The 16084-nt window shown below is 36.2% G+C and overlaps 2 protein-coding genes, 1 long non-coding RNA gene and 1 pseudogene across 3 annotated transcripts; 3 read left to right on the top strand and 1 right to left on the bottom strand.

The window, feature by feature from the left end:
* Window positions 1-2523: 2523 nt before the first annotated feature.
* Window positions 2524-5309, top strand: LOC104810140. The gene is made up of 2 exons (XM_010536340.2): window positions 2524-4323; window positions 4452-5309. Exon 1 carries the CDS (start codon window positions 2678-2680, stop codon window positions 3845-3847), a length of 1170 nt encoding a protein of 389 aa, XP_010534642.1. The 5' UTR covers window positions 2524-2677; the 3' UTR covers window positions 3848-4323; window positions 4452-5309.
* A 1099-nt stretch (window positions 5310-6408) lies between these two features.
* On the top strand, window positions 6409-8035 carry LOC104809838. The gene is made up of 2 exons (XR_771215.1): window positions 6409-7056; window positions 7160-8035. It is a non-coding gene; the product is annotated as an uncharacterized LOC104809838 (long non-coding RNA).
* A 2586-nt stretch (window positions 8036-10621) lies between these two features.
* LOC104809836 (non-specific lipid-transfer protein 2-like) lies at window positions 10622-11163 on the top strand. Its single transcript, XM_010535922.2, has one exon. The coding sequence runs from the start codon at window positions 10674-10676 to the stop codon at window positions 10956-10958; it is 285 nt and encodes a 94-aa protein (XP_010534224.1). The 5' UTR covers window positions 10622-10673; the 3' UTR covers window positions 10959-11163.
* On the bottom strand, window positions 11025-13014 carry LOC104809837 (annotated as a pseudogene).
* Window positions 13015-16084: the final 3070 nt, after the last annotated feature.

Below are 16084 nucleotides of genomic sequence, written 5' to 3'. Positions count from 1 at the left end.
AATGCGTGAGGCCGCTGTCTCTAAGAATCGAAGCATGAACAAAAGAAATTACTGAGAAATAGAGGTGAAGAAGAAAGCGGAAGGGAGGAAGAAGATGAATATGAATGAAAGGAATGGAAAGGGTGAAATAAGTGAAAAGATATTTAATTTGTTTTAGTGAAGTCCACGTGTATTATTCTCTCTAATAAAAAATTTCTACAAAATATTAAAATAATGATACAATAATATAGTTTAAATAATTAATATCTATAATTAGGTTATTAATAATTAAATTTATTATAAACATAGATTTATATTGTATTGATTACAAAAAAAGTCAAATATTGTTTACAATGATTATAATTTTTATTTATTTAATATGATTATTTTAATAGTGTTTTTAAATTTATTTTGACACTATTCCTCTTAAGATTTTATTATCAAATATTACAATAAAATTTAATAATTTTTTAAAAAATAAGTATAATTTTCATTTGTTTAATATTATTGTTCTAACATATTTTTAAAATTTAGATTGACAATATTTTTAATTTAAAATAGTTATAATATACTTTTCAATTGAAACTAAGTGGTACATAGCACCGGTTTTTTCGTGAAAAAGATTTTTGTGAAGAAACAAAATAACTAGGGTGTAAAATGGGCGGGTAGGATAGTTTTGGACCAGATTTGATTCGAGCCTAGATTTTTCGGATCAAGTTGGTCCACCCATTTATTGTTCGGACCTATGATCGGAGGTCTGTATCCCAGTCCTATAGAATTTCGGGTGGATTCGGATCGGATTTTGATTTTTTTTTTTCTATTTAATAAAAAATAAATATTAGTGCATAATAATAATATTGATGAGTTATTTAGCAGTTTTAAAAAAGAAATTAATAATAGCAAATTTTCTTCTGCCACAATAATAATTGAAAAACTTTTAAATCTAAAAATAACTATGTAAAAGATATTCGTTATAATATTTTTAATATATATAATATAAAAAAAATATTTGTTACAATAAAAAGTATAGAAATAATATTTATATAAAACTTAAAAATCAAAGTTAAATTTATATATATATATATATGTTTATGATTTTAGAAAAAAAAAATGATATATAATTTTAGTAGGGACGAATATGTTGGTCCTATTATATAGTTTATGATCCATATGACCAGAAATATAGTCTGGTTACATGTTAATTATATTGGTCATAACGTTAAATTTTGATTAGTGAGATATATAAGGGATGAACATAAGAATTAATGTGATCACCTAAATTTTATGTTATGACCAATGAGACCAACATGTGACACAATTATATTTCTGATCACATGTGTCATAGGATCACAGTTGAAGAAAAGTATGTGTTGAAGTCAAAATAACAAATGAATGGTATTTTTGATATAGTATCATTTTGTATATATATATATATATATTAACCAAACCGTTCTAAAAGATATATATATATATATATGCCGTGGTTTTCTCTCTCGGAGGCTACTCGCTGAACAATTTTCACGATTTCACAGACATCGTGATTCCTCTGTTCTTGACCACCAGAAAATTCAATGGAGAGGTTCAGTTTCTCGTCACGAACAAGAATCCATGGTGGGTCATATATATATATATATATATATATATATATATATATCTATCTATTATATGAAACATAATAAAAGTCTCTTTTTAATACTGTCTGATAAAAATATAATCATCTAATATTTTTTTGGGGCTAAATGAGCCTGTCGGACTCGTTTCAGGGTTTAATTTCTTCGGATCAGACTTACCCGTCTATTTATTTATCGGTCTTATATTATTAGTCCTAAACCCTTAATTTGTTTTTGTACAGATTTGGGCAGAGTTTCTGAGTTTTGGGTTTTATTGATATCCTAAAAAAAAAACCATTTAAGTCTCTTTGTTATTATTGACTGTGATGAGCTATTATTATTGGTATTATTACTCTTTCGGCCCTAAAAAGTTGATGCTTACCTTTTTTTTGGTTTAACACAACAAATTACGGTAAATCCCCCAAAATTTGTAAATAAGTTTTATAAATAAATAAAAATCTTAATCTTGTATCGTCCCACTAAAACACAAGAATTTGGTAGCGATTTCTGCCGAAATTCTTCGACTTGCATTTTGATTTCAAATTAATCCGTTGATTTTGTTAATCAAATATTCCGCCAATTGGTCACTGAGGTGACATCATGACCAACTTGAGTTAAAGTTATATCAACGTTTTAAGTTCAAGATTTTTCTACAAATTATTATTACAAATAAATATTCCTTTTTCATCATATATTAAATAAAACTATATATATCAAACGAGTGAGAGTTTTATTGCACCGCATTGAGATGTTGTCGTGATGGTCTGAAGTAGTATCTTTTAGAGGATTCTTTATAGGTTTGTCTATAATACACACATATATATATATATTATAAAAGCACCAACAAAAAAAAAACTCATGATGATAGATTAGGATTTCTACTATCATATTTTAACATGGTACCATGTGACTATGTGAATATGGTACCGGGAAGAAACAAGTTGCAACTCGCCGGACCTCTGACTTCTCTCTAGAGAGAGAAACTCTCTGACTTCTCTCTACATTTTTCTGTAAATTGTTCCGTTACCGTTAACGCCCTCGCCGGCCGGCGCCGCCGGCTGGTCACCACCAGATTCCTCACCGCAACGATGACCCCTCGCCTGCGCTCTTCTTCTGCTCCTCCTTCTCCAGGTTTACTCGGGCCCCCTCCTTCCAAATATCTTCTTCCCTCTTCGCAGGATGGCCCCCGATCATCTCTCTCCATGAAATCCCCCAAAATTCCCTATCTATGTTCTTCTGCCTCCCTGACCCAGTCAGACTTCAGCTCTGCTACTCACGAAGTGGACTCCTTGGATAAAATGAGGCTCTACCCTCAGGATAAAAACACACCGGCTACTTCATCACTCTCCCGGCGAAACTCCACGTCCTGCCCTCCCTCGGGAACGAGAACTCCTAGGAACGCAGATCTGCCCCCTCCTACATCAGATCTGGCAGATCCGAAGGCGCTTGGAAAAGCCACTCAACCTCCCCAGGGCTCCCCTCCCCCTGCGGCCACTCCAAAATCACAGCAGGTGGCGCGAGTCAGCTCTCCCGCGACTAATACTCAGAACTGGAGCGAGAAGTTGATGGCGAACATTCGAACTCTCAAACCCACTGGCATACCATCGCTACACGCTACTGGTATACCTCTGATTCAAATTCCTCTGGAATCCATCACCGACTCAGCTGATGAATGGAAGGAGTTTGTCATAGGCCAATTTTACGGCCTTCCTCCCACAATCGGAAAAATTGACGGAGTAATCAACTCTGTTTGGTCCAAGAATGGTCCTAGAATCAAAATCCAGAATATGGGCAATGGAAAGTTTATGTTCAAGATGCCGAATTCGTCTACCAAGAAGCTGGCACTCAGCAGAAAAATCTGGCATGTTGGTCCATGCCCGTTATACGTTTCGGAATACTCGCCCTTCCACGATCCGAACAAACCCCCACTAACGAAGATCTCTACGTGGGTCTCTCTCAGAGGGGTTCCTCACCAGCTTTTCAATTTCGACTGTTTGAGTCGACTGATAACTGGCATAGGTATCCCCATCTACCTTGACAAAGCGACGTCGCCGAAGGAGAACCTGACAGTGGCGCGCATATACACAGAAGTGAACGTCACGGCTAAGCTACCACGAAAATTAGCGGTAAATCTTCCATCGGGTGATGAGATATACATCGATGTTGACTATAGCTGGTTGCCCCCGCGTTGCCAATCTTGCTCGGAAATTGGACATGTGGCCAGATATTGCCCTTCATCCCAGAAACCAACTGCCTAGATAGAAACTGAGAAAGTAAAGACCTCGCAGACTGAGAGCACTGAATTACCTGCTTAAAAGGAGCAGATTTCAAATGCCTCTTCACCTAGCTGCCCAAAGCTCCTCCAAACTCCTGTCTCCGCAACTGGTAGCCACCATGAGCATCAACGAGACAGACCATTTTCTACCAACCAGACCTATGAAAAACTAGTGAAATCAACGCAGGCTTTCCAGCAAGAAGCTGGAAGCTCTGACCCGATTGCACATGAAAAGGAGATGCGTGATACAGGTACTCATGATAATATTCACCCAAATCCGCAACTCCAAAGTCTGCAACAACAAGATGAAGAGTCGACACCAATACCTACTGCCCCTACAGATGGAAAACAGAACCGCAAGAACAAGTCGGGTGCAGCAACAAAAAACACAAAACCAGAAACTGGAAAGGGTAACACTCCTCGCGGTCGAAAAGCCACGAGGAATCGTAACTAACTATCGTAAGATCTTCCATGATTTTTGCCTGGAACATTAGAGGCCTAAATGGTCGAAATAAATGTTTTTTGACTCGTCGTTGGATCAACGACAACAATCTTTTTTTTGGTGCTTTGTTGAAAACACATATCAGGGAGCGAAATGCCTTGCGAGCCTCTCTTGCATTCCCGGTCGGCTGGCAACTTTACTGCAATTACACTCATGATCAATCTGGCCGTATATTCGTTGGCTGGGAACCTACTGCGACAGTATTCATCTATAAATCCAGTTCTCAGACAGTCACTTGTGGATTTGAGCATCCTACACTTCCATACGGGATCACGGTAACTTTTGTTTATGCTAATAATTCAGCAAATGCTAGAAAGATTTTATGGCAGGAACTAAAGGAGCTTTCAGCCTACCCACCACTAGCAAATAAGTCATGGGTTGTGCTTGGCGATTTCAACCAAACGTTATTCCCCTCGGATCGATCGGATTACCCGACCCAAACTGCTATCACATCCTCTATGCAGGATTTTAAAGACTGCCTCTTTGCAGCGAACCTGGCGGATATACCATACCAAGGGTTCCGGTACACTTGGTGCAACAACCATCATGACGTCCCGGTCTCCATTAAATTGGACAGAATTTTAGGCAATACGGTTTGGCTGACTGATTTCCACTCGTCGGGAGCAGAATTCGGAAGTCCAGGCCCCTCGGACCATTCTCCGGGAATTCTAAAAATCCCGACAGCAAAGCGCCAGGTACGTAAACCTTGCAAATTTTTCACGCATCTGACTCTAGCCCCGAATTTCCTGTAGGTGGTGGCTGAAAACTGGGCAGCTCGGGCCCCGACAAATCATCAATACCACCTCTGCAAGTCCCTCAAGCAGCTGAAATTACAACTACGAGCACTAAACAGAAACTGCTTTAGTCAGATCTCACAGAGAACTCTACAAGCTGCTGAAAGTCTGAAATTGGCTCAACAGGCCCTATACGAATACCCCTCCTCAGTACTCTTTCGATTGCCGAAGAAAAATTCTACCAACAAAAATCCCGCATTTGTTGGCTGCAAAAGGGTGATCAGAATACCGGTTTTTTTCATCGTGTTGCAAACTCAAGAAATGCAAGAAACAAAATTCTCTACCTATTGGACGATGAGGGCAATCGGCTGGAGGATTCAGGACAGATCAAGGAACACGTAGTCTCCTACTATCAACAACTCTTCGATCCAGCAAATGCTAGCCTACCAACAGACATTACCATAGAAAGGATCCAAAGTTTGCTGAATTATACTAGCCCTGTCGAAATGCACCAAAGCCTACTGTCAGTGCCCACTCCTCAAGAAATCTATCAAGCACTGAAGTGGATGCCTGAAAACAAAGCACTAGGACCTGATGGGTATACGAAAGAATTTTTCGCAGCCTCATGGACTGTAGTTGGACAAGATACGGTGAAGGCAATTCAGGAGTTTTTCGAAACTGGGCAACTTCTTGGCCAGATAAATGCTACGATGATCTCGTTGATTCCGAAAAGGGCTGGAGCAGACAAGTTAAGTGAATTCCGACCTATTAGCTATTGTAACACTGTCTACAAAGCCATCTCTACCATAATCACAAGCAGACTAAAGCCGATTCTCAAGCAAGTGATTTCATCGAACCAGGGAGCATTCATACAAGGTAGATTGATGCTGGAAAACATCTTAGTGGCTTCAGAAATAATTAGGGACTATCACCGGCCTTCAACGGAGCCTAAGGCGATGCTGAAAATCGACATACGAAAAGCATTTGACACCATTAGCTGGAGTTTCATAATCAAGATATTGAGAGCCATTGGTCTGCCACTAAGATTTGTTAAATGGGTTCAGCAATGCATAACAACTCCGAAATTCTCGATTTCGGTTAATGGGGAACCGGCAGGATACTTTCCGAGTGGCAGAGAGCTTCGACAAGGAGACCCGCTATCCCCGTATTTATTCATACTTTCCATGGAAGTCCTGTCGAGGATGCTAGATGAATCAGCCACCTCGGGCAGATTAACTCCACATTATGGCTGCAAAGACCCGCTAATCACTCACTTGTCTTTCGCGGACGATGTCATAATATTCACAGAGCGGTTCAAGAGGTTATTCAGCAGTATGAGACACTCGGGCCTTCGAGTGAACTACGACAAATCTGATTTCTTTACTGGGGGAGTTACCGAGCAAACGGCAGACCAACTGGCAGGAATATTGGGCATCCGACGAGGAACATTACCAATTCGCTACCTTGGCATTCCGCTAAGTCCATGGAAATTATCTAAGCACGACTACCAACCGTTGTTGGACAGAATCAACGCCAAAATAAATTCATGGACATCAAAATTTCTGTCATATGCTGGCAAGGTACAATTGATTTCCTCTGTGATTTATGGTTTAGTTAACTCATGGTGTTCGTTGTTTCTGCTGCCCAAATACTTGCTTAAGCAGATAAACAACATATGTGCAAATTTCTTGTGGAAATCCACCTCGACGAGTGGAGGGGCACACCGAGTTGCCTGGCCAATTATTTGTCTCCCGAAGAAGGAAGGCGGATTGGGACTGGTAAACTGGTAGACGTTAATCTGGTGGCAAGGATGAAATTGGTGTGACTACTATTCTCCAAGGCTGGCTCTTTATGGGTAGCATGGCTCAAAGCCAACATTTTCAAGCGGCTGTCTTACTGGTCAATCAACCCCTCGCCACGACATACTTGGAACCTACGGAAGCTAATTGGACTACGGTAGCAAGTCAGACCTTTTTTAAAGCAAAAATAGGTGATGGAGCCACCACCTACTTTTGGCTCGATTCTTGGACAGAGCTTGGGCCTTTGATTGTTTTTGCAGGGGAACTTGGACCGAGAGAACTGCGAATCCCTCTCCACGCGATGGTCAAGGAAGCAACGAACGGGGAAGGCTGGAAGCTACCACCGGCACGATCAAAGCGGCACAAAGAATCCACGAAATCTTAACCACGAAACCTATTCCAACACCAGATAATGGGCCTGATAAAATGCAATGGAAGCAGGGACAAGATCTATTCGCTGAAAAATTCATCTCCTCAGCAACCTGGAGGCTCTTACGTTCACCATCAGTTGAAGTTCCTTGGGCGAGCGCAGTTTGGTTCAAGCAAACAACGCCGAGACATGCTGTTATCCAGTGGCAAGCATTCTTGGGAAGATTACCAACACGAGACCGGCTACATCGTTGGGGACTTCAGCAAGAGACTATCTGCTCGATGTGTTATTCGGATGACGAGACGCACAACCATCTATTCCTTCAATGCCAATTTAGCTCCAGTATATGGCGCCACTTTGCAGAGAAGATTTGGTGCAACCCCCCACTCTTACTACATCAGATTCCTCATTGGATTGAGGAGGCGACGATTGATCGAACACGACAGCGAGCTGCACTAGGGAGAATAACACTACAAGCATTGGTTTATCTTGTTTGGCAGGAGAGAAATAGCAGGATTTTCCGCGCACAGAGCACTCAACTGCCAGATTTCATTCATAAGCTGGACCGGCTAGTTCGGAACATTATCTTATCTTGCCAAACGAGCATGCAACCTCGTGAAAATTTGTTACTACAGGATTGGTACTATATCACAAGGCCTCCCTGATATGTCTTTTGCTAGGAAAACAATAGGCATGGAAGTTTTATTTTGTTAACCGATTTCAAAACGGTTCTGTAAACTACAAACAATAATTTTTTTGGTTAATAGATGCACATTTCATCAAAAAAAAAACAAAACAAGTTGCAACTCATAATAAAATTTCAACACTACAAAGTGGGAGAAATATGATATGGTATAGAGAGAGATATTTCTGTAAATACCACCACTATATAAAGTAAAGTTTAAAAATTAAAATAAAGAAAAAATATTTAAAAATTTCTGAACTTGTAATTTAGTATAATATTATTTTCTAAACTTGTAAATACGTCTATTTATTCTCGAACTTGTATTTTTTAACACAATAATTCTTTAACTTGCATTTTTGAATACAGTAATCTCCAAACTTATATTTTTGAATACAGTAATTCCTAAAATTTGCTTTGGTCAGTTCGTTGTATGGACGATTATGGAACTATTAAGGATGTTTAGGAATTACTGTGTTCAAAAATACAAGTTCAGAAATAAATAACCTATAAGTTTATAAATTAATATTATACCAAATTACAAGTTCATGATTTTTCAGGTATTTTTCTCTAAAATAAAACAATAACAATTGTAAGCTATAATATTAAATATGTCTGCACCATAATTCTATAAAGATACATATATAATGTAGAAAGAATATTTTCTGTAAATGAATTTATTCAAACTAGTCATATACAAACTTATGTACTAGCACAACGTGTTCCAACGATATCTCATTACCAAAATAAGTCATAATCATTATATATAAAGATATATTTATCTGTAACAACAACAATAATAACAATGTTGGGCATGAGGATCTTATAAAGTTTTTATATCACCGATGTTTTCCGGGTCCACTTTATATGATATCAATTTCCATGTGATCTTTGAACATTCTTTTATTTATTTTTCACATTATAATTTTTTTAATTAATAAAGAAATAAGGTTTTGTAATCGTAACCCATTTAATTAATATATCCATCAAGATCGAAAGATCTTTCATTTACAAGGTCTAAATTAGTTATTTATGTTAGATTTCGAGTTTTAATTTTCAAAACAAGAGAAAAAATGAGATTGTGTTGGTAAGTAACATGGTCAATATCTAGAGAGGTTGAGGGTTCGACTCTTTGTTCACCTGTCAGCTGTAAGTTACGATTAATTTACTTCTCACGTGTGTGACGCGAACTCGTATACATGGATAAGATTTCAGCCAGCGCGTCCGAAGAGTAGCACTTTGGATTCCCCACGGTATAAAAAATGCAGTTTTAGTTTTTTTTTTCTCTCTCGGTAGAAGTACTTCTTGTCCAACTATCTACTAATGTAACGACATGGATCTCACAAAATATTTGTTACTTCACTACTGTGAAGGAATATTGGCATTTGGTTATTTTCCGTTTGCTCTTGTTGGGAACGTGACTCAAAAGTAGTTTTAGAGAAGTTATGGCGCAATTATATGTCAGCTTTATAAGTGTAAATTGAAACAGTTATATGTAGTTATGGGTAGTTATCTCTATAGGTCTATATACATATAGGAATTATACTAGAGAAATTTGTGTCTTTTCTTTTTGTGTTCAAAGCAAAGAGATAAAGAATCTCTTTAAAAGGAACAATGAGATAAGGACAACCACTATATGGTGTGTAAAAGTGTATGTTGTGTAATGTTTGTGTTGTAATAAAAAGAAGGTTTTTTATGAGAGTTTTTCGATTTTTAAAGAGATAACAGCCCTGTTATTCATGGTTTAGTAGAAAGTTTTTAGATATCTAATCCTTGAATTTTAAAATTTTGCTTTTATCTTCTTTTGATATGATATCATAGTTTCTTATTCAGATAATCTATTTATTCATGCAATAGATTATTCCCGTTAAAGTGGCAAACAACATTGATACTGCCATTAAAAATTTCTAAAACTGTTATTGTTGATATTAAGAGAATAATTAACCAAACAAGGTAAACAATTAGTAAGTGTTCAAAAAATTATGATATTTTTTTACAATTGCAATTCCACTCAAAACATGCGGATAATTATAAATTATCAGATCAATAGTAAATATTGCTGTAATGATTAATCACACGGATCCCGAAACGCACGCTTCCTCCCTTTTCATGCTTTATTCAAAACCATAACATATATATATATATATATATATGAGTATTAATAAGTGCATATCTCTGCGACGAAAATTTATGGGATGTGATGTGTCATAAGGACAAATCCATATTGGAGGAAACAATAAATTTAGACAAGAACTTCAAAACCCGTAGCCTACAAAATTTCATTTAGATATATTTATTTCCATAATTAGTATAGTTATAGTGTATAATGTGTGTGTGTATAGATATATAATGGATATGTCTTCTTGCTCATGATTTTAGTTACGTATATTCTAAGCATCCAATTAATTCGATGAAAGCTTTTGTATGTATATTACTGTATATTGGAATGATTTTGTTTAAGTTTTCACTTTCTCCACATTCCATATTATATATATATATATATAGTTTTCTATCTCCTCTTGTGTGACAATAATATTTTTTTGCTTTTCTATATTCTTTCGACTTAAAAAAAATAGAGAAATATTAAGGAAAGAGGAAGAAAAAAGAAAAAAAAGAAAGGATTTCCATTGTTTCCACTTTCCACTCTATAAATAGAGAGAGCGGAACACAGCCCAGACCAGACAGACACACAGACACAGAGAGACAATACATATCATCGACGATGAAGACGGCAAAGTGGATTACCGTAATTGCCCTCGCGGCGGTGCTCCTCCTCCTGCGGCCGGCGGCGGAGGCGGTGACGTGTTCGCCGTTGGAGCTGAGCCCTTGCGCTGCGGCGATAACGTCGGCGAAGACTCCGCCGTCGGGACAGTGTTGCCAGAAGCTGAGGGAGCAAAAGCCATGTCTCTGTGGTTATCTCAAGAACCCTACCCTCCGTTCCTTTGTTAGCTCTCCGAATGCCAAAAAAGTCTCCACCAAATGCAATCTCCCTTTTCCCAACTGCTGAATCTACAATCATATAATTCACGCTCATGTTTTCATTTAATCCATGATTATGATTTCTCAGTTAGTGTTTTAATCTCATGATGTGGGTAGAAGTTTTTATTGCAGATTTATGTTTCTGCAATCTTGTGTGTATATGTAAGTTTGTGTATTGTATGTGAGTTATGAGTGGATGAGTAAATGCAGAAAAAGTGGTAAGAAAACGTCTTTATTGTGTGAGTGTTTGATTTATAAAAGCTGTCAAGCTAAGCTCTAACCCTTCTTCTGGTACAGAGACTCTCAGGCCCCGGTTCTTCCAAGAACACCTCTTCCACTAACCCTACGACTCTCGAAGCTTCTGTTCCGCTGTCTCGGGCAGTTACTTTCCCGGCTAATGATTCCCACAACATTCTTACCTCAATCCTGCATTTCCACATCATGGGCCCAAATTCAGTTGTGTTTAATAGATTCGCTTTAGATTCATACCAGACACCGTTCTTCTCCAAGAACCCGGGACTAGAATCTTGGACTGAGATGAGAAGGCGGGTTCCTGGCTCGAGAAGTACGACACGAGATGGGACTTTGAACACTGATTGGATGTAGATGGCTCTTACAGAATGGGGCAAGAGAAAAGTGTCTGGTCCGCAATTTCTAGCGGATTTTTTTAGAGAATTCGACGAATTCACCACAAACCCAAGCAACCGCGGATAATATCAGGTGAAAAAACGGATTGCCATGGAGGATCGTTAAGCAACACCCGAGAAACACGAACCAGTTACGGCCGGGCATCTTTGACCCTCGAGTTCGATCAACTGATGCTCCATCTCTTCCCCCTCTCCGGCAATGCGGGATTCTAGTCATTTCCCCAAGAAGAGACACGTACCAATCGAAATCAAATAGGACCGATAATATCATTGCAGAATAAAGGGTCTGATTTAAGGGCGTAATTCAGGAGAATCCAGGAGATCTCTGATACATTATCTTCATTCGCCATTGCCATTTGTAGAAACCAAACTCCCAAACCGATGTTTTGATTTTCAAACCAAAATCAGAAACAAAGATCAAGAGAAACATTTACGAAATATTCTAAAAACCTTACTTTACTTTTGTTCTTTTGTTACATCCTTAAATAGAAAAGGTGAATAATAACAACCAAACTACAAATACGCAACTACAACTTTGTCCGTTTCTATTGGACACGACTCCAACTAAAATGTAAAACTGCAGACTAAATCTTAGACTTATTCAACACTAAACCGAAACATTTAACCGGACACGAACCAAGATAAATCTGAACCGACATTTAACAAGATTATATCTAACACCATTAACAGATTTAATGGCTCGAGCTAAACGTTCGGATCCTCATCGCTCAGAGCCTAACTGCCCACAAATTCGTTGGAGGCATGCAGACCGAGATACTTGAGATTTGGGTCATCATGGCCGATTCCTGGTCGCTCATGCTACTCTCCTCTGTCATAATACACTCGAAAACAAGAGACATCGATGCCTTCGTCCTTCTTAGCCAACCTCAGCTATATCAGAGCCACCTTTGCCAAGATTTTCAGAACCCTAATCAGAGCCCAGTTGTTGTTCGAATCAATCAGAATGTCATACAACTACGGATCTAAGGGAAAGATACGGTCCTGGGTCCGACCACCGCTGACAGAATCTGAGTATTGGAGCTCTCAAGACTGTCGACAAGACGCTTGAAACATACCCTAACAGCATTAGGGTTCTTGTCCAAAACCCTCGAGACCAGACCCAATAGCTTTTTTTGCCTGACGAAAAACTTGCTACTACCCAAGGCGTGAAAACCTCGGGCGCCAAATCCCTAGCCAGATCATCGGTTCCAATCCTAGACAAAAATTCACAAGCGTGACTAACCTCGTACTCGTTCGTACTGTTCAAATCCTTCCGGAGCGTGTTCGTTATCAGAAGCAGAAGAGGTGTCTGGTCGCTGATCTTGAAGGGTTGAGCAATGGCGTGGCAACCGATCCTCTTGTCAGCAAAGTGAGACGAAGGGGCAACCTCCAGGGCTTGGAAAGCGGCCCACAACATGCCGATGGCCTGTTTGGTTCCCAAGAAAATAATGGGCCATTAGGGGAAAAAAAAACGTTTTTTGGGGTTAAGTCCAATCACCATTTAAAGAATATTTTTTGGTGGGCTTCTTATATATTATTCAACAGTTTTGTTTTAACAATTTCATTATAATTGTTAAATCAAATGAATTAACATATATCAATATCCTTATATTTTCTATTGTAAATCCATATCGCCAAGAATTTAAAATTATTGCTATACATATTTATGAAATAATAATATTAATAATAAAAATATTATTCAAACAATATAGTATAATTAAATACCTAGATAATATATTATACTTAAAATTATATTTTGTTATGATAATAATTTTTTTTTGCTAGAAATTGGTAGAAACTGTATAATTTGAAAAATATATAGAAAACATGTGGCTTTTTATTAGTAAAAGAAAAATAAAAGATTTAATTAGATTTTATCTTTTAAAGTAATTTCATATTTTAATAAGTAAAAATAGTTTTCAGCAAAGATTACAATTTGCTATATTGATAATATCTAATTTTTCATTTCACTAATTATCCCTTTTTTTCTTATAACCCCTCGATATTTAGTATCATGGAAAATACCAAATATTAGACTGAATAATTTTGAAAAACATTAGTTGTCATCCTTTCCAATCAGCCGAATTTGTCATCATGGAAAAAAGGAGAGAAAAAAAAAAGCAAAAATAATAGGAAGCAAAGCAATTGTCCACAAATCAACATCCATGTGGATGGTTGGGCCCCACTCCCATGGACCGTTTTTGGTTTTATCCTTTTCAGTAGGGGTGGGCACGGGTCGGATACCCGGGAAAATCGAGAGATTTGGATTCGGATCCGGGAGGCTCGGGTATTTAACTATGAGATTTGTATCCGGGATTTGGTATTTACGAGTATCCGGGGTACGGGTATCCGGAATAATAGTCGGGTACTCGCGGATATCCGGATCCGGATTTATTTAAGAAAAACAACAATATTCATATATAAAATTTTTAAAACATGAAGATATATTTATAAAAATTGATGAATTATGATAAAATATATAAGACAAAAGAGATAATAAGAGACAAATAATAATAAATTTAATTTTTTTGAATTAATATTAAAAAAATATGAAATTATTTCATCTAAAATAATTGTATTTTATAAAAATGTTATATAAATATAAGATATAATTATTTATAATCATAATACGCGGGTATCCGCGGATATCCGGTTTTAAAAATTCTATTATCCGGATTTGGATCCGGATTCACGGGTATTGAAAAATAAGGATTTGGATTCGGATTTGAAAATTACGAGTACCCTAAAATCGGGTATCCGTGAGACGAGTATCCGACGGATACCCGATTTTCGGGTATTTGTGCCCAGCCCTACTTTTCACAACGAAAAATAAAAATAAAAGTTGAACAGCAGATAAAAAGATATAATAAAAGAGGAGAAGAGGAGACCAAATAGTTTACGTATCACATTATATGATAAAACTGGTTCGGATGGATATTTTTTATTTATTCATTTTAAAAAATTTATTCCTATGTCGCATCTGATTCCTTTATAGTATTTAAACGTGGTTCGAATTTATTAAAAAATATGTTTTTAATTTTTTTTTTTGTATTTTAAAAAATATATTTAATTTAAATTTGATTAATTTGGTTTAACTAAAATTATATCCAAACAGTTAAATATTATTCTATTTGATTCGAATAAAACGAAATATATATTTTTAAATCATATTACATCTATACATTTTAAGTCAAATGAAATTTAAATAAGGATAAGCTATATGAATAGGTTTTACATGAATAAAATATTTTCATTAGATAACCGTTTGAAAATTAAACCTGGAAAAATATTTAAAAAATGAAAGATACAAATAAATTATTGTTGTTATTTTCTTCAAAATTTTGAAGTATATGTTACTAGTTTTTTTAAAAGGAAAAAACAACTAGATTTTTTTTAAGAGGACACGACTTTATATTTATCCAAAAGAGAACAAGACAAACACTAAAATAATGATGTTGGTCGGATTTATTCATAAAATTTCCGTGTCTTGTATATTATATCTTTCGTTAATCTTGGATATAAAGTATCGTAATTTAATTAATACGTTAATATTTTCAATTTTTGTTATTAAATTATAGAATTATATCTAAATTTAGCCTATATAAAACAAAAAAAAAATAATTTATTATAAATGTGATAAACCAAAAATACGAAATCGAATAGGAAAACTAGAAAAATAAAATTTTTAAAAAAAAGAGGAAAATATCCTATCAACTTTAAAGAAAGGCAGAGAGAGAGAGAGAGAGAGAGAGAGAGAGAGAGAGAGAGAGAGAGAGGGGATCAAAAGTGAAATGAGTAGTCATGGATCATGTAATCCAACACAATCCACACTAACTCATCTTCACACCACTTGGTGTCCCCTCACGGTATTATTGCTTTTGCTTAATACTTCCTCATTGATGGGAAGAATTTCAAGTGGATATTATTTGAATAATCATCCAAAAAAATATATTTTCTATTTTTTTTAATCAATTTATTGTATCTTTTCCGCCGATTAGAGCAGGTTGATCGACATTCGGTCAAAAAAATGAGAGGGAATCATAATATTATATTAGATTTGTTTTGGATAATACACAACTAAATATATATTTAAAATAAATCATGTTATAAAAATATAGATTATAAAATTGAAATGAATTAGATCTCATATATGAATTTTTTATATATTTCAACAAATTTCTTTTATAATGTTGATATTTTTCTGAAATTCTAAAGATTAGAATGTATAAAATAGGGTAGGAGATATCCAAAATTTTTAGAATATCTAAAATAGAATTATGTATATTAAAATTCAAATTCGAATCTTTAGATATCCGAATTATATTATCTACAATGCAATTTTGAATATCCATGAATTTTCAAACCCAAAAATTTTAAACAAATTTTTTTATTATATAAAAACTTAAAGTTGATAGTTTATGTAACAACCCAAAAAAAATGATGATGACGATCGATTGATCGTCCAAAGACGATCGACCGATCGTGAAACAAACACGATCGATCAACC

Source organism: Tarenaya hassleriana, unplaced genomic scaffold, assembly GCF_000463585.1.
Source record: "Tarenaya hassleriana unplaced genomic scaffold, ASM46358v1 Cleome17, whole genome shotgun sequence".
Lineage (NCBI taxonomy): Eukaryota > Viridiplantae > Streptophyta > Magnoliopsida > Brassicales > Cleomaceae > Tarenaya > Tarenaya hassleriana.
This window is presented reverse-complemented; position numbering and strand designations above follow the sequence as displayed.

Coding starts and splice junctions, on each gene's coding strand:
- LOC104810140 (XM_010536340.2), top strand. CDS start 2,678: ATGACCCCTCGCCTGCGCTCTTCTTCTGCTCCTCCTTCTCCAGGTTTA.
- LOC104809836 (XM_010535922.2), top strand. CDS start 10,674: ATGAAGACGGCAAAGTGGATTACCGTAATTGCCCTCGCGGCGGTGCTC.